The following is a 23,970-nucleotide window of genomic DNA, read 5'->3' on the forward strand; positions in this document are numbered from 1 at the left end:
CACAGTAGACTACTGTTATAGGAAGAAGTCCAGACTGCACAGCCTGCCTACTGTTATATAAGGGATGGTCCATACTGCAAAGACAGGCTACTTTTAAAGATGATTGTCCAGACTACTAATAGTGTTATAAGAAGAGATTTCACTACTCTTATATGGGATGTTCCAGAATACATAGCCAAACTACTGTTATAGGAGGAGGTCCAGACTACACAGCCAGATTACTGTTATAGGAGGAGGTCCAGACTATACAGCCAGACTACTGTTATAGTAGGAGGTCCAGACTATACCGCCAGACTACTGTTATAGGAGGAGGTCCAGAACACAAAGGCAGACTACTGTTATAGGAGGAGGTCCAGACTACACAGCCAGATTACTGTTATAGGAGGAGGTCCAGACTATACAGCCAGATTACTGTTATAGGAGGAGGTCCAGACTACACAGCCAGACTACTGTTATAGGAGGAGGTCCAGACTACAGAGCCAGACTACAGTTATAGGTGGAGGTCCAGACTATACAGCCAGACTACTGTTATAGGAGGAGGTCCAGACTATACAGCCAGACTACTGTTATAGGGGATAATCCAGACTGCACATCCAGACTACTGTTATAGGAGGAGGTCCAGACTACACAACCAGACTACTGTTATAGGAGGAGGTCCAGACTATACGGCCAGACTACTGTTATAGGGGATAATCCAGACTACACAGCTACACTACTGTTATACGCGGGGTCCAGACTATATAGCCAACTTACTGTTACAGGGGATAATCCAGACTGCACAGCCACACTACTGTTATAGGAGGAGTTCCACACTATGCAGCCAATCTACTGTTATACGGGATGGTCCAGACTATACAGCCACACTACTGGTAATGGGGATGGTCGGGACTACATAGCCAGAATACTATTATAAGAGATGGTCCAGACCATACAGCCACACAAGCATTAAAGGGGATAATCCAGACTATACAGCCAGACTACTGTTATTGGAGGAGGTCGAGACTACACAGCCAAATTACTGTTCTAGTGGATGGTCCAGGCTATATAGTCAAGCTACTGTTATAGAATGTGGTTCAGACTACTCTTTTAGACTCCACAGCCAAACTACTGTTACAGTAGGTTGAGACAACAAAGCAAGACTACTATTATATGGGATGATCCAGACTATCAGACAATCTGCTGTTATAGAGGATGGTCTAGACTGCACAGAAAGGCTTCTGTTACAGAATCTGCAGGAAAAGTCTAAATATGGATTTTAAGGGACAAAATATCCACATATATATGGTTACCAAGAGTCAAAGCATAGCAATAATATTTATACCTCATCCTAGATCAAATCAGTGAGACAAAAGGATAGTGGAAGCTATCTATGCCATGTGTCAAATGTCCATGGAGAAATGTGGAGTGAACCAGCTGAACTCACAATAGGTAAATAACCAATTACTTTGATCGTAGTATACAATAAGTCTTGTAGGTTTTTCACAGTACCCCTTTCTGCATTTCAGAAGATGACATCATTTTGCAAGCATCTCCACAGCCTTCAGTATGTCCAGGTACTGGATATGCGTGATATATTAAAGTTATTCTCATAAAAAGTATATAGGCTTTCAAGCTTTAAAAGCTTAAATAGGTTATCCCATGACTAATGTAAAAAATAAAAATCAGACATCATATGGTACATGACAATCTCTTTCTAACAAAGCTATAACCAGCCCTGTACCTCACATGGGTCTATAGATCTCCCCATTCATTGCTCTGCTAGATTTATATCAAGCTGACAGCTCAAGGGGCGTGTCTTTTCTGCTGCAGCTGAGGGGCGTGTCCATGCTCTCCCAATCACAGCTCAGGAGGCGTGCCCATGCTCTCCCTATGACAGCTCAGGAGGCGTGTCCATGCTCTCCCTATCACAGCTCAGGGGCGTGTCCATGCTCTCCCTATCACAGCTCAGGAGGCGTGTCCATGCTCTCCCTATCACAACTCAGGAGGCAGTTGAAGGATGAAACGGAGCATGTGTGGCCTTCTCAGTAAGAAGGTCAAAGAAACAAGGAAAATAAACAGCAGGTGGCGCTAAATTTTTATTACATGCAATTACAAAAGTATTCAGATCCAGGTGCTGGTTTGAAAAGTGTACAATATATTTCATGGGACAACCCCTTTAACCTCTTGGCTCACTATGACTTAGCTGTATGCCATTGTTTGCTTTCCTAAAGGTTCTATAACGTAGAGTTACATCAAGGTGATTGTGTGGGCAATGCAGTAGTGCGCATGTGAATAACAGTGGGAGGCTAGCTGTCATCGATAGCTGCACTCCACTGTAAGACCTGGGATCAGAGGGACCTCTAATCCCGGACGTTTGACTCCTTAAGGCCTTTCACACGGGCGAGTATTCCACGCGGATGCGATGCGTGAGTTGAACGCATTGCACCCGCACTGAATCTTGACCCATTCATTTCTATGGGGCTGTTCACATGAGTGGTGATTTTCACGCATCACTTATGCGTTGCGTGAAAATCGCAGCATGCTCTATTTTGTACGTTTTTCACGAAACGCAGGCCCCATAGAAATGAATGGGTTTGCGTGAAAATCGCAAGCATCCGCAAGCAAGTGCGGATGCATTGCGATTTTCACGCACGGTTGCTAGGAGACGATCGGGATGGAGACCTGATCATTATTGTACTAGCGCTATTGTACTATGCATTCTGTATTCAGAATGCTATTATTTTCCCTTATAACCATGTTATAAGGGAAAATAATACAATCTACAGAACACCGATCCCAAGTACCAAACATGCGCGATTTTTCTCACGCGAGTGCAAAACGCATTACAATGTTTTGCACTCGCGCGGAAAAATCGCGCGTGTTCCCGCAACGCACCCGCACATTTTCCCGGAACACCCGTGTGAAAGAGGCCTTAGATGGACACTATGATGAATTTTATTAATCACATATTGACAGCCTATGTGAATATTCTAAGGGTTTTTTTTTGTTACTAAAACAGGTGGATATTTTTCTGGGTATAATTTTTTTTTAAGTGACTCACTGTTTTGGCTTTTAACTTCCTCTTTAGCTCAGCAAATATCCTCGCCTTACTTTGTCACTCAGATCATTCACTGCAGCCACAGTGGGAAGTCGGATGAGAGACTCAATTCATTGTGACTCACACATTACACTGGCAATTTCAATGCTCTTCTGTTTTCCAAATTCTACTAATCCACTATTATACTAACAGATAAAATCATTCCCTCACGGCAGCAGTGAATGGAAAATGCGATTCCTCTTTTTATAGGAGTTTTAGCTCTCTTTGCTGACTGCTACAGAAGGACAAGAGTTTATATTTAATTTTCAATGGTGTAGCACTGCTGAAATGAAAAATAAAAAAAATGGCAGTTCTAAATAAACCCTTGAGTTTTTAAACAAATACCCCTTTCTAATGGACGTGTCTCTTTAAATATTGCTATTTTGTTTTTACAGGACTAACTCCTAGACATAGGTACTTTGGTGAGTTATTCTTGCGCTTATTCTTTGATATGAATGATATTGATATGAATGAGTTATTTCATAACCTATTGAATCATCAGTAAAGAGCTTCAATAGTGTTGTTGAGATCAAAACTCTAGCCCTAAAGGAATGGACTACATTTATCTAAATAATCTAACAGTCTAACAACCTAAATGATCGAACAATATAGCAAAGAATATTAGTTCTCATATGGATTGTTTGTGATCTTACAGCGACTGGAAAGGTGGCACTATTAATCGGGAACAACGGTTATCTAAATCACGCCAATCTGCTCGCCCCTATGGTGGATGTGTTTGAGCTGTCTGTCCTTCTCAGAAGACTAGGCTTCTGTGTAATATCGCTCATAGACCTGACACAAGAAGAAATGGTGCTATCCATCAGACAGTTTCTGCAGCTTCTGGAGAAAGGTGTTTATGGTGAGTTTGTATTTATAGCTTATCAAAAATATAGACCATTTTCCTGTGAAACATTATATTATTAGCACAAGTTGGAGTTCTCTTGCATCATACTAGTTATAGATAGAAAACCACTTAAACTCTGTCCTGACTTCTCCTAGCTTCTGTCGTGCTGCTGGTGTGGGTATGTATCTCCCTTCCAGGAACGTTTGCATCATTGGCTAATAATACACAGAATTAGCTACTGCCAGTCCTCAGTGACCTTGTAGTGAAGGTGAAGAAAGGCTGCTCAGCATAGAATTAACAGCAGGATCTATGTTCCTTTCTTGCAGATGTTTTACGATATTTGTCTTATTGACAGCTCAGGCTAATTTTACCCCTTTCCTATGGGAATGGTTAGTTAGAAACCAGCTAGAGGATCATGGCACCTTTGGGGTTGGAAGATTGGCAAGACAGGGGGATGAGGCAACAAGCAATCAGTTCTCCTATCCCAGGACACTGGGTCACAAACCAGCACTGGCAGGGCGCCTGATTTTGATATGGGATCCCTTCTTGTTTTTTGTATGCTACTTGCTTAGTTACATCCATTAATGAGAGTGTCAGGTTTTGTTTTGGACTATGATTATATGGGCGACGGAAATGTTTTGCTCATATTCTTGCAGCAAAATATTCTGTACATGTATAGTATTGTGTATTATGGTGACAGTTGTACGCTAGTGTTGAGCACGAATATTTGAATAGCGATTTTTTTTTTAGCGAATATCGGCACTTCGCTAATTTGAGAATATTTCGAATATAGCGCTATAAATACAAATATTCGTTTTTTTGTGTTTTTTTATTGTTATATTTTTTTCTTTCCCACTTCCCAAAAGTAGTTCTTACCTGTTCTGAGGATTCCTGGCTTCCTGGCTGCTCCAGTCAGTGCCCGTTGCCGCTTCTGCCGACTTCCGTGCTCATGGAGCGTCCTCATCACCATGGGAACGCCTCCATACTAGAATGTACTGTTGGATGTGAGAATTAAGTTGAAATCGCAATGCGATTAATATAACTTGAAGTAATCGCATTGAGATTTCAACTTAGACCTGGTTTACTATGGTTGGCTTGGTAGAATTAGCGAAAATGACGAATATGACGAATGTATTCGTCATATTCCTCAAAACGAAGATAACAAAATATTCTCCATCTTCGTTTTAGCTCCATATTCGTCAACTTCGCTAATTCTAGCACTCAAATAGGAAGGTTGACTTTAGAGACAGCTGTGTTTAATTCGCGATGCGATTATATTACTTAGCTTTTTTTTTAAATAAATAGAATAATTATAATACTTGATAATTATTCTAATTATTCTATTTACTTAAAAAAAAGTAAAGTAATATAATCACATAGCGAATTAAACACAGCTGTCTCTATAGTCAACTTTCCTATTTGATTGCTAGAATTAGCAAAGTTGACGAATATGGAGCTAAAACAAAGATGGAGAATATTTTGTTATCTTCGTTTTGAGGAATATGATGAATACATTCGTCATATTCGTCATCTTCGCTAATTCTAGATATCAAACCAATAGGAAAGTTGCCTTAAGTTAAAATCGCAATACGCGATTATTTAAATCTCATATTAATCGCGATAACTAGAATAATGACGAATATTCTATTTTGACGAATATTCTAGCGAATATTCGCTAATTTCGTCGAAATCAAATATGGCACCTCCCGCTCATCACTATTGTACGCTACATAACCAGTCTGGCTCTGCTCCTTTCCACTTGCAGGACTCTTTTATTACGCTGGCCATGGATATGAGTGCTCAGGGAGAAACTATATGGTACCCATTGATGCTCCTCAGCCCTACAGACCTGAAAACTGCATCAGTGTACAGAGAATATTACAGCAGATGCAAGATCGAAAGACAGCCTTGAACGTGGTTCTCCTGGACACCTGTAGGAAGTGGTATGGTGTCCAATGTAATCTGCTAACCAGAGATTACCTTTTCTATATGCCGTATGTAACAACTACAGTTAGTCTTAGAAATCAAATATGCAGTTTGAGTCATAAAGTGATGTAGGACAACAACTTCACTGCTCACCAGTAAGTCAGACAGCGTCAAGATTTCTGGTATGTGTTTACAGCCCTGTGACCCACATTTCTTTCAGTTTAACAGAGGAGTTTGTGGAACTTATATTTATTATCTTCATTAAACATCAAAAGCATTAAAGAGGATTCCAACTAGTGTTGGGTGCGAATATTCGAATTGCGAATCCAGATCACCATTAGTTTATGATCTTACTGCCCCTTATTCCCCTTCTGTCAGCACTCAAAGCTGCTCTGAAAAACAAAGTCATGTTACTACAATGGAGAGGACCAAGATCCTACTGTAGTGTGAAAGAGCTCACTCCTTTTACACCGTCGTCAGCTGATTCCACATAGATGTCTACAGAACCTGTTCTATTAAACGCTTATACAAGTAGAGCCCCCCTGACAGAGTGGAGAGGGTGTCAGCAGTAAATTTGTGTTGATGTCACTGATTAGTTTTCCCTTCCTCTGATCCATCAAAGCAATAAACCCCCCAAAAAAGGATCCTGTCTGTTAAGCATCCGCCTTCACTCAGTCAGCATTTGGTCAGTAATCCATCAGTATTGCTAAAGCCAAACCATAATCATACCAAATCATAAGCCAATTCTGATGGGACCATACAGGCCTTACACCTGCTACACAGACAGGATCCGTTGTGCGTCTCATTTTTCCTTCCTTCTGACAGATCAGAAGAAGGGTCAAATAAATAATGATGTCAACCAGGCCAAAAAGGCAAAATAGTGGCCCAGTCATGGAGTGGAGAGGGTGGGATAACAGCTTGAGAAGTCCACAGAGTGGCCCAATGACATAGTGTTGAGGTAGCAGCAGCATGAGGAGACCACAGAGTGGCCCAGTGACATAGTGGGGAGGTGGCAGCAGCAGCATGAGGAAGCCACAGAGTGGCCCAGTGACATGGTGTTGAGTTAGCATAAGCATGAGGAGGCCATAGACTGGCAAGGTGACATAGTGTGAAGGTGGCAGCTGCAGCAGCATGAGGGGGCCACAGAGTGGCACAGTGACATAGTGTTGAGTTAGCAGCAGCATGAGGAGGCCACAGAGTGGCCCAGTGACAGAGTGTTGAGTTAGCAGCATCATGAGGAGGCCACAGACTAGCAAGGTGACATAGTGTGGAGGTGGCAGCAGCAGTAGCATGAGTGGCACAATGACAGAGTGTGGAGGTGACATAAGGTTGAGGTGGCAGCAGCAGTATGTGGAGGCCACAGAGTGGCCCAGTGACATAGTGTTGAGTTAGCATCAGCATGAGGAGGCCACAGACTGGCAAGGTGACATAGTGTGAAGGTGGCAGCTGCAGCAGCACCAGCATGAGGGGGCCACAGAGTGGCACAGTGACATAGTGTTGAGTTAGCAGCAGCATGAGGAGGGCACAGAGTGGCCCAGTGACAGAGTGTTGAGTTAGCAGCATCATGAGGAGGCCACAGACTAGCAAGGTGACATAGTGTGGAGGTGGCAGTAGCATGAGTGGCACAATGACAGAGTGTGGAGGTGGTAGCAGGTTAGCTGGAATTACAGAGGTATCATCTATTGCAAACCTGAAAGCAGCAGTATAATGGCAATTTGGATTCCCAGTCAGTGCAGCAAGGTGTAATAGGAATGTTCTATTACCCAGGCTGTACACTCCTCTATTGGACCCTGTTCTCCTTTTATAGTGTGGAATAATTCCTCCCTATCCTTTCCCTACACTTCTAATGAAATATACACTTCTAATGATCTTTCCCTGAACTTCTATTCAGCAAAATAAAAGTTTTCAAGTCTTTCCTAACACTGTCCCTAGCGCCTGTCACGTCTCTCCCTGCACTAAGTACACTGGAAAATGGCTGAATCCAAGATGACTGAGGCTATTTATAGGGCTGTGACATCACAGGGCTGTCTGGCTACTGATTGGTTAGGTCTTGTCTCTCAAGAGAGAAATAGCAGAGAATGTTAGTTGAGGCCTTATGCACATGGCTGTTGTTTTGGTCCGCATCCGAGCCACAGTTTTGGTGGCTCGGATGCGGACCCATTCACTTCAATGGGGCCTCAAAAGATGTGGACAGCACTCCGTGTGCTGTCCGCATCCGTTGCTCCGTTCCGTGGCACCGCAAAAAAAAATAACATGTCCTATTCTTGTCCGCGATTTGCGGACAAGAATAGGCAGTTATATTAAAGGCTGTGCGTGCCGTTCCGCAAATTGCGGAACGCACAGGGACGCCATCCGTGTTTTATGGATCCCCGATTTGCGGACCGCAAAACACACAACGGTTGTGTGCATTTAGCCTTAAAAGGACAGTAGGTGAAGAAAGAAGCATTTTCTATGATAATATATATAATAAAGTTTCTTATACCTTCTACTATTGATTTATGCAAAAGTTAGTTGAAACATCGGTGACCATTTAAATAATTGTTTAATTACTATTATTATTTATTAAATGTATTATTTTTCAAATGTTGTTTAGGTACAACTCAGATTGTGCTTTATCCAAAGTGATTCCGCTCAAACCATGGGGCAACACAGTCTATGGTTATGCCACGTAAGTCAGACTAGTTCAACTACACTTTATGACTTGGGTGACTCAGTTAAAGGGGTTGTTCAGGACTAGAGAAACATGACTCATTTTTCCAAAAAACAGCACCACCTCTATCAATGTTTAGTGTTTGGTATTGCAGCTCATCTCCACTGGAGTCAATGAAGCAGAGCTGCAATACTGCACCCAACCTGTGGACAGGAGTGATTTATTTAATTTTTTTTCAAGAAAGCAGCCATGTTTTTCTAATCCTGAACAGCCCCTTTAATATATTGTGAATATGTAGATGGTGAGATTGTATGAAAAAAAACATTAATGGTGGTAAAATAATTCCATATTCAATGAATGTATTATAAAGTGTTCGCATATTACCCAACACTCAAAAATATAGAGAAAATAAATAGCCTATAAAGCATATACTCAAGACAAGAGGGGCGTACACAATATTCAATGAATAAAAATTAATGTAAAGATTCAATAAGGGTGCTCATACACAGTGCGGCCTGGCCGCAGGATCAGCATACGGATAAGGGCTCATGCACACAAACGTATTTTTTTTCCGTGTCCGTTCAGTTTTTTTTTTTTTGCGGACCGTATGCGGAAGCATTCATTTCAAAGGGTCCGCAAAAAATGGAAGTTACTCCATGTGCATTCTGTTTCCGTATGTCCGTATTTTTTCTGTTCAGCAAAAAAATAGAACATGTCCTATTATTGTCCGCATTATGGACAAGCATAGTACTGTTCTATTAGGGGCCAGCTGTTCCTTTCCGCAAAATACGGATCCATTTTTTGAGGGTTAGATGAGGACCCATACACTTTCTGCACCCACATGTCCATTCCGCCCCCCCCCAAAAAAAAATATAGAACATATCCTATTCTTGTCAGTATCACAGACAAGGATAGGACTGCTCTATTGAGGGCTGGACGATCCGCACACGGCCGGTATCTGTGTTTTGCAGATCCGAAATTTGAGGACCACAAAACGGACATAGTTGTGTGCATGAGGCCTTATACTGAATCTTTTTACACAAAACTATACATCAATCTGCTCAGCTCCTCCTGCTCTATAACATGCTGCTTGCAAATTGGATTGCATATGCTAAAATAAATAAATAAACAAAAGAAAATCCCAAGCACACTCAATTTATGCCCTAAGGCAGTGATGGCGAACCTTTTAGAGACCCGGTGCCCAAACTACATCCCAAAACCTACTTATTTATCGCAAAGTGCCAACACACCAATTTAAACTGAATACTACAGTCCAATATAGTATATCTTCCATGTACTTTATCATTTAGCCATAATAGCCTGCCTGCCTGCATTCAATGCATTGCTTGTGCCGTTCATAGTGCGTCCTGCGCTGATGAATATCAGGAACAGTCTAAAAGGCATATTGGTACACCATAGACTTTTTCCAGGGTGCGAATGCCCACAGAGAGGGCACTGAGTGCCTCCTCTTGCACCCGTGCTATGGGTTCGCCACCACTGGTCTAAGGGAAAGAATTTCAAGATGCAGTGCCACAGCTACAAGAATCCTTAAAGGGGTTGTCCAGGATTATAAAAACTTCTTCCAAAAACAGCTCCACACCTGTCCATAGGTTGTGTTTGGTATTGCATCTCAACTCCATGGAAGTAAATAGGGATTAGCTACAATACCAAACACAACCTACAGACAGGTTTGGTGCTGTTTTTGGAAGAAGACAGCCATGTTTTTTCTAATCCTGGAAGGACAGCATACACTAAACGGTAGTAACTGAATGGTCTGACTTCTGAAAGCTGTGCTTTAATGCTCTACTTTCATGATCTACTCTCATTGCACTTAAAGGGTTTCTATCACCAGAAATACCTAAATTAAACTGTCTGACATTAGCAATGTGCTAATGTCAGCTGAACCTAACTAGCCTATTCCTCGTTTTTTCCATGCCCCCGTTACTCCATAAATGTAACTTTTATAATACGCAAATTAGTCTCTAGAAGCAGGGAAGGGGGGCATTGCTCCTGCTCCTAGAGACTCCGTTCTCCTCCCTCCAAGTCTTGATTGACAGGGCCAGGCAACTTTCGCATCCTCCTGCCAGCCCTGAGCGCATGTTAAATCTCACACCTGAGCCGTGCCGTTCAGTATTCAGCGCAGGCGCAGTAAGGAGGTCGGCAGCCAGTGAGCGTGCTTCCTTCACTATGCCTGTGCCGAATCCTGAACGGCACGGCTCAGGTGCGAGATTTAACATGCGCTCAGGGCCGGCAGGAGAATGCGAACGCTGCCTGGCCCTGTCAATCAAGACTTGGAGGGAGATGACAGAAGAACGGAGCCTCTAGGAGCAGGAGCAACGACCCCCAACCCCCCCCCCCGCTCCTATAGGCTACTTTGCATATTATAAAAGTTACGTTTATGGAGAAATGGGGGCATGGATAAAACCAGGAATAGGCTAGTTAGGTTCAGCTGACATTAGCACATCGCTAATGTCAGCTAGTTTAATTTAGGTATTTCTGGTGACAGAAACCCTTTAACCACCTCCCGACCGCTGTACGCACCGATGCGTCCGGGAGGTGGTTGTTTAGTTCCTCCTGGACGCATCGGCGCGTCCTCTCGCGAGACGCGAGATTACGTCACAGCCGGCCCGCGCATGCGCATCGCGGGCCGGCATTTCGCAGAAAACTATTTCGTCAGCAGCCATATAACCATAGCCATTTTAAAAAATCCAATCAGCAGCCATATAACCCCACATATTAGTAAATATGATGGGGTTATATGGCTGCTGTGCTCCTCTGCTCCTTCTTTTGGTCGGTTGGTTCCAGCAGAGGAGCAGAGGAGCACATCTTTACTGTGAGTACCCACCACACCACATTTAGCCCCCAGATCACCCCAATTAACCCTTTGATCACCCCTTTTATCCCCCCCTGTCAATCACTAGTGAAAGGAAAAAAGTGATCAGTGCAAACGGTCACTTTTTTTTTTCACTGTTATTGACCGTTAGGTTTTAGGTATAGTTTAGGTCCCTTGGTTAGGTAGTTAGCGATCAGTTAGCGCCCAGCCCACCGCACCGCAGTCCGTTATTCGCTGATTAGCGTATCGCTAATCAGCATTTGTACTTTTATAGTATCTGAAAGTGATCAAAACTGATCACGGTCAGATCTATAATAGTACTAGTGTCACTTTAGTTCGCCCTCCACCCAAAACGCAGTGTTTGCCCGATCAGGCCTGATCGGTCGCCCACACGTGCGTTCGCCCACACCCGCCCCACCGCAGTGACAAAAAAATATTTTTTTTTTGATCACTGCACATTCACTTTACACGCACTGCGGCGATAAAAAAATCAGTTTTGATATTTTTTATCAACCGCAGCAGCCTCCGGTACTTCGCTAGCCTCCCCTTTGTAAGACAGGCTTGCTTTTTTTTTCTTGGGTAGTCTCAGGGAATACCCCTAAATTTAGTTGCCCACATGTCAAACAGGGGGTATTCCTCTGAAGAGGCCTACAGGCTTCTGACCCAGTCGGATGAGGAGTGGGAACCCTCATCTGATGAATCCAGCGGGTCAGAATACGAACCTGTAGAAAGCAGTGGCTCTCTGACCCAAAGTTCGGACGAGGAGGCTGAGGTCCCTGATAGCACCAGGCGTACCCGGCCCCATGTCGCTAGACCGCAGGTTGCGCAGGATCCGCTTCAAGAGCAGCAGAGTGGGGCTGGTGCTGTCGGATTACGTGGTGAGGCATACACCAGCAGCCCAGCCCTTCCTGGACCTAGTACCAGCACTGCCGTACAACCTGGTGAAGTAGCGAGCACCAGAAGGGCAGTTGAAGCTGGTACGGTGGCACGTGCAGTAGTGACCCCGTCGCAGCCACCGCAAAGACGTGCCCGTAGAGCCCCTAGAATCCCAGAGGTGCTGGCAAACCCTGATTGGCAGTCCCCAACTTCAGCCGCACCCGTAGTTTTCCCTTTCACCGCCCAGTCTGGAGTTCGGGTTGAGACGGCTCAGATCGGTTCGGCCCTGGGATTTTTTGAGCTGTTCTTGACTGCGGAGCTTTTAGACTTAGTCGTGGCAGAGACAAACCGGTATGCCACACAATTTATCACCGCTAACCCGGAAAGCTTTTATGCCCAGCCTTTCCGGTGGAAACCAGTCCAAGTTTCCGAATTTAAAACTTTTCTGGGCCTCCTCCTCAACATGGGCCTGACAAAAAAACATGAATTGCGGTCATATTGGTCCACGAACCCAATTCATCACATGCCCATGTTCTCTGCTGCTATGTCCAGGACACGATTTGAGGTCATCCTGCGTTTCCTGCACTTTAGCGACAACACCGCCTCCCGTCCCAGGGGCCACCCTGCTTTTGACTGGCTCCACAAAATTCGGCCCCTCATAGACCATTTCAACCAGAAATTTGCAGATTTGTATACCCCTGAGCAAAACATCTGCATAGACGAGTCCCTAATACATTTTACCGGGCGCCTTGGCTTCAAACAATACATCCCAAGCAAGCGCGCCCGGTATGGGGTCAAATTGTATAAGCTCTGTGAAAGGGCCACAGGCTATACCCACAAATTTCGGGTCTATGAGGGAAAAGATCAGACCCTGGAGCCGGTCGGTTGCCCTGACTACCTGGGGAGCAGTGGGAAGACAGTTTGGGACTTGGTGTCACCCTTATTCGGCAAGGGGTACCATCTTTATGTGGACAATTTTTACACAAGTGTGGCCCTCTTTAGGCATTTGTTTCTAGAACGGATTGGCGCCTGTGGTACCGCGCGAACTAGTCGCGCGGGCTTCCCCCAACGGCTCGTTACCACCCGTCTTGCAAGGGGGCAGAGGGCCGCACTGTGTAACGAAGAACTGCTCGCGGTGAAATGGAGAGACAAGCGTGACGTTTACATGCTCTCCTCCATTCACGCAGACACGACAATCCAAATTGAGCGAGCAACCCGTGTCATTGAAAAGCCCCTCTCAGTCCACGACTATAACCTCCACATGGGAGGGGTCGACTTCAATGACCAGATGTTGGCTCCGTATTTAGTTTCCCGACGCACCAGACGCTGGTATAAGAAGGTGTCTGTATATTTAATTCAATTGGCTCTGTACAATAGTTTTGTTCTCTACAGTAAGGCTGGGAGAACTGGATCCTTCCTCAAATTTCAGGAAGAGATCATCGCGAACCTCCTGTATCCAGGAGGTTCCGTGGCCCCATCCACCAGTGTAGTTAGCCGTCTACACGAGCGACACTTCCCCAGTGTCGTTGCTGGTACCTCAAACCGACCGCCACCCCGAAAAAAATGTCGTGTCTGTAGCAGGAGTGGAATAATGCGTGACACCCGTTATTTCTGTCCTGACTGTCCCGACCACCCTGCCCTATGCTTAGGGGAGTGTTTCCGAAAGTACCACACACAGGTACACCTAGCATAGGGATCACATCTCACCAGGATAGGCACACAGGGCTATTAGGGCCCATTCACTCACAGCTGCTGCAAACGTCTCCTTTCACATGGGACAAAGTGCATAACGCACTTCGCCACATCTTTGGGCGATTTGCGCTTTGCACATTGACCCATGGGGAAGGAGAGGTTTGTTCTATAAAGGTAAAAAAAAAAAAACAGGTAAGCAAACAGGTTAATGTTTAGTTCCAAAAGTTAAAGTTACATGTTCTGTTCCAAAGTTAATAAAATTATTGCGTTGTGGCCTGGTTTTTTCTTTTTTTTTTTTTTTTTGTCTTGTTACCTTCCAGGTGGACCAACCGATCTACTAGCTGCAGCACCGATGTGCATTCTGACAGAAGCATTGCGCTGCTGTCAGATTACACGCAAGTCGGTGTATGCGGCGCTGCAAGACGGGATTTTCTCCTCTGCAGTGACAGATACGTTTGCCAAGGCATACGAGCTGAGGAGGAGGCGGCGTTCCTATGCTTTGGCAAGCATTTTGTATATATATATATATATATAAAAAAAAAAAAATCCCGGCAATGATTTATTCATCCACATCGATTGATGCGAATGGAGAAATCTGGTTTGCCAGGGCATACGAGCTAAGTGGGTATGGATGTAGGGCGGAGCTCCTATGTCCTGGCAGACGCCTTTCCCCTCCATTTTTTTTTTTTGGCAGAGATTTTTTCATCCACATTGATCGATGCGAATGAAGAAATCTGTGCCGTTCATTTTTTTCTTTCAGCCCAGAGGCTGAACGGAAAAAAAAATCTCGTTACCTGTATGCTCAATATAAGGAGAATAGCAGAAACTCCTAATGCTGGCCATACATGTAATGATTGCGGAGACCCTCAAATGCCAGGGCAGTACAACACCCCACAACACCCCACAACTGACCCCATTTTGGAAAGAAGACACCCCAAGGTATTTGCTGAGGGGCATATTGAGTCCATGAAAGATTGAAATTTTTGTCCTAAGTTAGCGGAAAGTGAGACTTTGTGAGAAAAAACAAAAAAAAATCAATTTCCGCTAACTTATGCGAAAAAAAAAAAATTCTATGAACTTGCCAGGCCCCTCATTGGATACCTTGGGGTGTCTTCTTTCCAAAGTGGGGTCACATGTGGGGTATTTATACTGCCCTGGCTTTTTAGGGGCCCTAAAGCGTGAGAAGAAGTCTGGGATCCAAATGTCTAAAAATGCCCTCCTAAAAGGAATTTGGGCCCCTTTGCGCATCTAGGCTGCAAAAAAGTGTGACACATCTGGTATCGCCGTACTCAGAAGAAGTTGGGGAATGTGTTTTGGGGTGTCATTTTACATATACCCATGCTGGGTGAGAAAAATATCTTGGTCAAATGCCAACTTTGTATAAAAAAATGGGAAAAGTTGTCGTTTGCCAAGATATTTCTCTCACCCAGCATGGGTATATGTAAAATGACACCCCAAAACACATTCCCCAACTTCTCCTGAGTACGGCGATACCAGATGTGTGACACTTTTTTGATGCCAAGGTGGGCAAAGGGGCGCATATTCCAAAGTGCACCTTTCGTATTTCACCGGTCATTTTTTACAGATTTTGATTGCAAAGTACTTCTCACACATATGGGCCCCTAAATTGCCAGGGCAGTATAACTACGCCACAAGTGACCCCATTTTGGAAAGAAGACACCCCAAGGTATTCCGTGAGGGGCATGGCGAGTTCCTAGAATTTTTTATTTTTTGTCGCAAGTTAGTGGAATATGAGACTTTGTAAGGAAAAAAGAGAAAAAAAAAAATCATCATTTTCCGCTAACTTGTGACAAAAAATAAAAAATTCTAGGAACTCGCCATGCCCCTCACGGAATACCTTGGGGTGTCTTCTTTCCAAAATGGGGTCACTTGTGGCGTAGTTATACTGCCCTGGCAATTTAGGGGCCCAAATGTGTGAGAAGTACCTTGCAATCAAAATGTGTAAAAAATGCCCTGCAAAATCCGAAAGGTGCACTTTGGAATATGTGCCCCTTTGCCCACCTTGGCAGCAAAAAAGTGTGACACATCTGGTATCGCCGTACTCAGGAGAAGTTGGGGAATGTGTTTTGGGGTGTCATTTTACATATACCCATGCTGGGTGAGAAAAATATCTTGGTCAAATGCCAACTTTGTATAAAAAAATTGGAAAAGTTGTCTTTTGCCAAGATATTTCTCTCACCCAGCATGGGTATATGTAAAATGACACCCCAAAACACATTCCCCAACTTCTCCTGAGTACGGCGATACCACATGTGTGACACTTTTTTGCTGCCAAGGTGGGCAAAGGGGCGCATATTCCAAAGTGCACCTTTCGGATTTCACCGGTCATTTCTTACACATTTTGATTGCAAAGTTCTTCTCACACATTTGGGCCCCTAAATTGCCAGGGCAGTATAACTACGCCACAAGTGACCCCATTTTGGAAAGAAGACACCCCAAGGTATTCTGTGAGGGGCATGGCGAGTTCCTAGAATTTTTTATTTTTTGTCGCAAGTTAGTGGAATATGAGACTTTGTAAGAAAAAAAAAAAAATCATCATCATTTTCCGCTAACTTGTGACAAAAAATAAAAAGTTCTATGAACTCACTATGCCCATCAGCGAATACCTTAGGGTGTCTACTTTCCGAAATGGGGTCATTTGTGGGGTAGTTATACTGTTTGGGCATTGTAGAACCTCAGGAAACATGACAGGTGCTCAGAAAATCAGAGCCGTTTCAAAAAGCGGAAATTCACATTTTTGTACCATAGTTTGTAAATGCTATAACTTTTACCCAAACCATTTTTTTTTTGCCCAAACATTTTTTTTTATCAAAGACATGTAGAACTATAAATTTAGCGAAAAATTTATATATGGATGTCGTTTTTTTTGCAAAATTTCACAGCTGAAAGTGAAAAATGTCATTTTTTTGCAAAAAAATCGTTATATTTTGATTAATAACAAAAAAAGTAAAAATGTCAGCAGCAATAAAATAACACCAAATGAAAGCTCCATTAGTGAGAAGAAAAGGAGGTAAAATTCATTTGGGTGGTAAGTTGCATGACCGAGCGATAAACGGTGAAAGGAGTGTAGTGCCGAAGTGTAAAAAGTGGCCTGGTCATGAAGGGGGTTTCACCTAGCGGGGCTGAAGTGGTTAAAGGGTTAAGCTGAGTAGATTTAGTACATTTGTTTCTGCTTAGTGCATGTTGTCTGAGCACTTGTGGTAAGTGTTTCTAGAACCTTTCAGATGACTGATTTCCTGTTTGTTGCTCAATCAGAAACAAATGACAATGGTGTTCAGTGTATAAATACTCTTCATCCACTTCAGTGAATTTTACTGTGTCAGCCAGGAGAGGTAATAAAACTCTGACTCATAGCCTATTAAAATGATTCCTCCTCTGAGAACAATTAAACTTGTTTTCTTCAAGTCCTCAGTATTACCAGGATTAATAAAACTTACTGATCCCAGAGATCACATAAATTTAGACAGGGGGGCACATTTATAGTGTCTGCACCAGTGTTTATGAGTGAAAAGCCTGCTTCCACTGTCTTAGTTTTTCAGTCTTATTTACAAACTGATTTGGAGTTATTGCGCCTGTTGCACCTATTTTGAGTAATTCAGAAGTTTTCAAACTTTTGCGCCTACTTTCCAAATAATTTATGTAGGTGTGCCTTATTTTGCACCTGATATACGGTAGTAGTAAAAACTGTCTAAGGGTGGGTTCGCACTAGCGTTAGGGATTCCGTTATGGCTTTCTGTTATAACATGGTGTAGGAAGGCGCAAGGGTCCGTTATTGACAAAGGTATGTGTCACTGAGATTCCTGGCCTCGGTGAGGTAAGAGCCGGTAATTTCATGTGTCAGAGGCAGCTAGTGCTGGCTGACATGGTTTTGCTATTTAGTATGGCTGTAAAGCCGATCCTGGCCGGCTCTTACTGGGAGCAGCCAAAGTGCAGGGTGGGTGGCTGCTCCCCACGTTCCAGGCCGGGTCCTGGTTTGGGCTATAAAACACAGGCAGTACTGTCAGGTGGTAGGAATCTACTTCTCTCTGACAGTGAAGCTCTGTCAGTCTCTGTGTTGGGACCTGGGAGTTTGGGCCTGGGTAAAGGCCTGCTACCTTGTTGGCGGGTAAAGGCCTGCTACCTTGTTGGCGTGAGAGCAGGTGGTTTCTGATATGTCCAAGGACTTCTGCATTGCTGCATGGTGTGAGCAAACACCAGACTCAAGGTGACTGCCTTTAAAAGGCATTCCATTTGCTTTCTGTCCTAATAGAAGTCTATGGGAAAGCATAACTGATCTGTCTGGGTCCCGTTATGCAAGACGGAAAACAAAGTCCTGTGGACTTTATTTTCCGTCTTGCATAACGGGAACTAGACGGATCTGTTTTGATTCCCATAGACTAGGACGGAAAGCAAACGGAATGCCTTTTAAAGGCTTCCATTTTGCATTCTGTCTGGGCATTCAGTTATTTTCCGTTATAACCATGTGTGGGGATTTGCTCTGGTAGACAGGCTTGCGGACGCAGTATAGAGGCAACGACAACGTGTTTAACTTAAAGGGAACCTGTCACTGGGATTTTGTGTATAGAGCTGAGGACATGGGCTGCTAGATCGCCGCTAGCACATCCGCAATACCCAGTCCCCATAGCTCTCTGTGCTTTTATTGTGGAAAAAAAACGATTTGATGCATATGCAAATTACCCTGAGATGAGTCCTGTCCCTGACTCATCTCATGTACAGGACTCATCTCAGGTTAATTTGCATATGTATCAAATAGTTTTTTTCCCCACAATAAAAGCACACAGAGCTATGGGGACTGGATATTGCAGATGTGCTAGCGGCCATCTAGCAACCCATGTCCTCAACTCTATACCCAAAATCCTGGTGACAGGTTCCCTTTAAACAGTTCAGTGTTTATTCACACATAAGGATAAGCAAAACAAAAAGTCAGTTTCAAGAATGGGCAGAAGAACGGATGCGTCTTTCCGTCTTATGGATTCCGTTATTTTCCATTATAACCATGTTATAACGGAAAGCCATAACGGAATCCCTAACGCTAGTGTGAACCCACCCTAATTTCTACTTCACTCCAGGGCAGGAGTGTTGAGTTGCTCCACATTTTGCCTACTTTCATGATATGCGCCTAATTTCAGCTTACTTACACCACATTTTCATGCACATACTAATTAGACCCGTCTTATTGAATTTGAACCTGTCTTGCAAGAACCACTAGATTTCAGGCCAAAAAAGAAAAACGTCATTTATTAAGGTCAAGGGCGTAGCTTAAGGCTCATGAGCCCTGGTGCAAGAGTTCAGCTTGGGGCCCCCAAATCTTTGTGGCATGGAGCAGGGTTGCACCAACCCTTTTTGTTGCCTGAAGCAAAAATTGAAACGCAATTTTACAAAACATACAGGGTAATACAGCGCCACATACCTCTTACATCCAGTGATGTCTCCTCTGATGTAGACATTCTCTTTCCTCATCTTCTCAGTTCAGACCAGACCACTATGATGATTTCTTTCAACCATCTCTTCTCTTTTCAGAGTTTGACAAACAAACATCTTAGTTTCCTACTTTTCCATTATCCTCCCACCTTCACAACACCCCAATTCTGTGGCTACTGTGCTCCCCAATCCTATACTGCAGAAACAGATGATCCCCTGAAAATACTAGTACCACACAGATAGTGCCCCCTTAAAATAATTTTTTGCATAGTGCCCAAAAAAGGAACTGTGCCCAGCAAATAATGTCCCTGACACGAATAGTGTAAACATAATGTCCTCCAAAAATAATTGTGCTAAGTTGATGCTGTGCCAGGGTACCCACCACAGTGTTCCCCAAAGTCTCACTTAGTGTTAACAGTGCACTTAGTGTTAACAGTGCCCCCCATAGTAATCATGCCCTCATAGTAGTCCCCAGTGGTAATAATTCTCCTTATAATGTGTGCCAGTAGAAAAATACCCCCTTATAATGTGCCTTTCAGATCAGACCCTCATATCAATTCCACAGATCAGACCTCTATATCTGACCTCAAATCAGACCTCTATATCTGACCTCAAATCAGACCTCTATATCTGACCTCAAATCAGACCTCTATATCTGACCTCAAATCAGACCTCCATATCTGACCTCAAATCAGACCCCCATTTATACAACAAAAGAGCAAGGATTTATCAAGGTAAAAAAAATCTCATTTTATTCAATTATATAACATAATCAATACAAATAAGAGCTGGAGGGACAGGACATGGAGACTAAGCCACAAAAGGGCTCTGCAATGTGGAGAATCACATTTGGGGATAATGTTACCATAAACAGCAGGTAACACAACTATTTAAGCAGAGGCCATGAACACTGGAGTAGTTGCGGGTGTGATTGCTGTTCCCTAGTGAATAACAACTACCTTGCTCTCAGTCATGGCATCTAACAGATGGACACTGTAGGGTATAGGAGGACGGTGAGATACTAATCAAAATTATGGCATAATACAAATAAATCAAGTCACTCGTCCCACCCTATTCCAGGTACCATGGAACCTACCCATGTTGCTGCTGTAAACTGGTGACACAGATCCCCAAACGCCTCAACCTCGACACGTGTTTCGCCACGTAGGCTTCGTCAGGAGGTATGAAATCAGACCCCCATATCAGAGCTCTCATCAGACCCCCATATAAAATCTCAGATGAGACCCCCATTGGATCTCCATGTTAGACCTCCCAAATAAGACCTCAGATCAAACCCCTTTAGACCTCCACGCACTCTGCAAAACAGACAAGCATCATAAATGATACACATAGTGGGGATCATTTTTTTAATAGTATTTGCTATTTTTTTTTTAGGGCACTTTTCACACTTGCGTTGTTTGATTCCGGCAGGTCGTTCCGTTGCCTGAACTGCCTGCCTGATCAGGCAAACTGTATGCAAACGCATGTCATTTTTCTGACTGATCAGGCATTTTTCATACTGATCAGGATCCTGATAAGTCTGAAAAATTCCCGATCAGTCAGAAAAATGCATTGCAATACCGGATCCGTTTTTCCGGTGTTATCAGGCAAAACGGATCCGGACATTTATTTTTTTCTCATTTTTAAAGGTCTGGGCATGCGCAGACCGGAAAGACGGATCAGGCATTCCGGTATTCTGAATGCCGATCCGGCACTAATGCATTCCTATGGAAAAAAATGCCAGATCCGGCATTCAGGCAAGTCTTCAGTTGTTTTCGCCGGAGATAAAAACTGTAGCATGCTACGGTTTTCTCTTTTCCCTGATCAGTCAAAACGACTGAACTGAAGACATCCTGATGCATCCTGAACGGATTACTCTCCATTCAGAATGCATGGGGATATGCCTGATCAGTTCTTTTCCAGTATAGAGCCCCTGTGATGGAACTCTATGCCGGAAAAGAAAAACCCTAGTGTGAAAGTAGCTTTAGGCACCTTTACTAATGAAAGTGCACTTGTTTTGGAGTCATTTGTACCTCGTTCGCCAATTTTCAATTTTAGACAAATTCTAGTGGTGTTTTTTTTTTTTTTTTTAGCGTATTTTTTTCGGCCTACATTATGAATCTGTACCTTTTTAACCCATGAATTAAGCACAAAAAACATTCAAATTTTTACTCCACTCCACGTGTGGCGTAGTTCTGTTTGTTTTGTGTTGCTTTACTAGTCGCATCAACGGATAGACATGCACCTTTTCACAAACATATGCATATGGCTGCAACTTTTAAATCTAATATGCAACTTTTTTGGCTGCACTTTTGAACCTTAGGGTGGGTTCACACTAGCGTTATGGAGTCTGTTATGGCCTTCCGTTATAACAGGGTTATAACGGAACATAACGGAATCCACATAGGATGGAATGCAAAACGGAAGCCTTTGAGAGGCATTCCGTTTTACCAATCCTAATAGAAGTCTATGGGAAAACACAGGACTTTGGACTTTGTTTTCCGTCTTGCATAACGGGACCCAGACGGATCCGTTTTGATTCCCATAGACTTCTATTAGGACGAAGAGCAAACGGAATGCCTTTTAAAGGCGTCTAATAATGCAAGTCTATGGGCAGCAAAACGGATCCGTCCTTCCGTTTTATGGATTCCATTATGTTCCGTTATAACCCTGTTATAACGGAAAGCCATAACGGACTCCATAACGCTAGTGTGAACCCACCCTTATTCGTGAGCCGACCAACTAGTAGCCTAATTGCACATGATCCACCAGTGCCCTGACGAATACAAATACGCATCGTCTAATTCATCACCTGCTGTGCGACTCTTTATAAATGCTATGCAAAATAGTTACAGGCTAATCCACTACACCAGTCTAATCACACTCTAAAAAACAGACCAGCATGATAAATGACCCCCAGTGTATCTACGTGATGGTGTGTAGTCAACAGCAAATGCTGAGAGTTGGGAGAGATCTTCCTGACTGTGGTGGTGAACATTCTGTCCAAATCCTTTATGTGGGAGCTCTGCTTGTACAGGTAGATTAAGGGCTCTTGCAGACGAGTGAGTCAATTGCGGGAATGTGAGTGTGATCCTCTGTTCTGGACTCTGCTCATCTTGCAGGAGCGCACGGCATTATCATGATTTATAATGCTGTGTGCCTCTGCGTGACCTTTTTACGATGGAATCATACTGACAGCATTATGTCACTATGATCCTGTAACAATAAAGTCATACAAAAGCACATAGCATTATCAATCATGATAATGTCGTGTGCACCTGCAAGAGGAGCAGGGTCCAGAACAGAGGATCACGCATGATTCCCACAATGGACTCTCTCTTCTAAAAGAGCCCTAAGTCTTTTCCATAAGTTTTTTATTCTTTATTAGCCTTGTCCTGTATTATCCGCACCTTTTGATGTACCAAATTTAGCATATGTGTTTGGCACTACCATTGATTTCTTTCATTTATTTTTTATCTTTCATTATTGTATTCCACGTATAAGTTTGAGCTACCTGCCTTGCACTTGGGTCAGTGCTTCAGGAATGGTACAGTGTCTATATAGAGTCAGTTAAGGCCTCGTTCACATCACCGTTGAGCTCAACGGAGCCGGAGAACGGAAAGGAGAAACAGTGATGTGAAGGAGGCCTTACAGTCACTCATGTAGATTCTCCATTAAAATAGAGTTGTGTGGTCATGCCCTCGTATCAAATGACTATGGCATAAAGTTTTTGACCTCCTGTCAAGTGTTTTACATATCACAATATCTCCATCTCCAGAGTTGGCCTTCTTATCCATAGGCTTGAACTCAATTCCTACCAGCATGAGATCCCTTTCCATTCATCTCCTTATTGCCACTCGGAGCAGAATTGCAGCCTGCTGGAGATCCATCCCCAACATTAATAGAGTCGTGAGAATACTAGACAATAATTGTGTATTTGAAGGAATCTGGGCTTCCTCTAGAAACAAGGAATCAAAATTTAAGAAAACCTGGGAGCTATGGTTGGATAGTCATTTATGTCAAATTTACGTAAACTCGTTTATCAGGTCATAATTCTCACTTTCACTTGTTGATGATCACAGCTAATGTTGGCACTTTATTTGCCCATTGTCACTCGCATTTTGAAGTCCAAGGAAGTAATTTATGATGTAATCCTATTACTCCATCTCTTTTTATGCAATTACTAACTTTTGAATGTGTATTATGCATTTGCTAAACTATGTTCTTTCCAGAATACTATGTTCGCTATACTATATCTGTATACGTAATTCATCGTACCTGTTACGTACTGTATACATGGTCACCTATTTTGTAAAAAATGAATAAAAACCATTGTTCACAAAAAAATAATAGAGTTGTGTAGGTAATTCTCTTCCATCCACCTACAGAAGTGAAAATGCAGAGGCATATGAAGTTCAGGATGAGGCATTCAGCTCTGGGATCTTTATGACGTATCTCAAGAAGCACATTCTGAAAGAACAGAAGGTTACACAAATGCTAGATGAGGTCCTTGAAGGTAAATCAGATTGTGCTAGCACTGCTTACATCAGTATCTTATAGTCAATATTACCTTTACCGTATACTCGTCAAGAATGGGCTTATGTTTAACACCATGTTGTCTATAGTGGCCA

The 23,970-nt window shown here is 43.2% G+C and overlaps 1 protein-coding gene across 3 annotated transcripts in view; it reads left to right on the forward strand.

The window, feature by feature from the left end:
• The window catches only part of LOC122929721 (mucosa-associated lymphoid tissue lymphoma translocation protein 1-like), a 79,877-nt gene that overhangs the window by 49,252 nt on the left and 6,655 nt on the right, over nucleotides 1-23,970 (forward strand). For all 3 annotated transcript variants that reach the window (XM_044283385.1, XM_044283384.1, XM_044283386.1), the window contains exons 6-12: nucleotides 1,332-1,428; nucleotides 1,506-1,553; nucleotides 3,472-3,498; nucleotides 3,732-3,935; nucleotides 5,686-5,863; nucleotides 8,440-8,514; nucleotides 23,728-23,855. In XM_044283385.1, the coding sequence (XP_044139320.1) occupies nucleotides 1,332-1,428; nucleotides 1,506-1,553; nucleotides 3,472-3,498; nucleotides 3,732-3,935; nucleotides 5,686-5,863; nucleotides 8,440-8,514; nucleotides 23,728-23,855 (757 nt within the window). The remainder of the gene's footprint in view (nucleotides 1-1,331; nucleotides 1,429-1,505; nucleotides 1,554-3,471; nucleotides 3,499-3,731; nucleotides 3,936-5,685; nucleotides 5,864-8,439; nucleotides 8,515-23,727; nucleotides 23,856-23,970) is intronic.

This window comes from Bufo gargarizans, chromosome 2 (assembly GCF_014858855.1).
Source record: "Bufo gargarizans isolate SCDJY-AF-19 chromosome 2, ASM1485885v1, whole genome shotgun sequence".
In the NCBI taxonomy this organism is placed as follows: domain Eukaryota; kingdom Metazoa; phylum Chordata; class Amphibia; order Anura; family Bufonidae; genus Bufo; species Bufo gargarizans.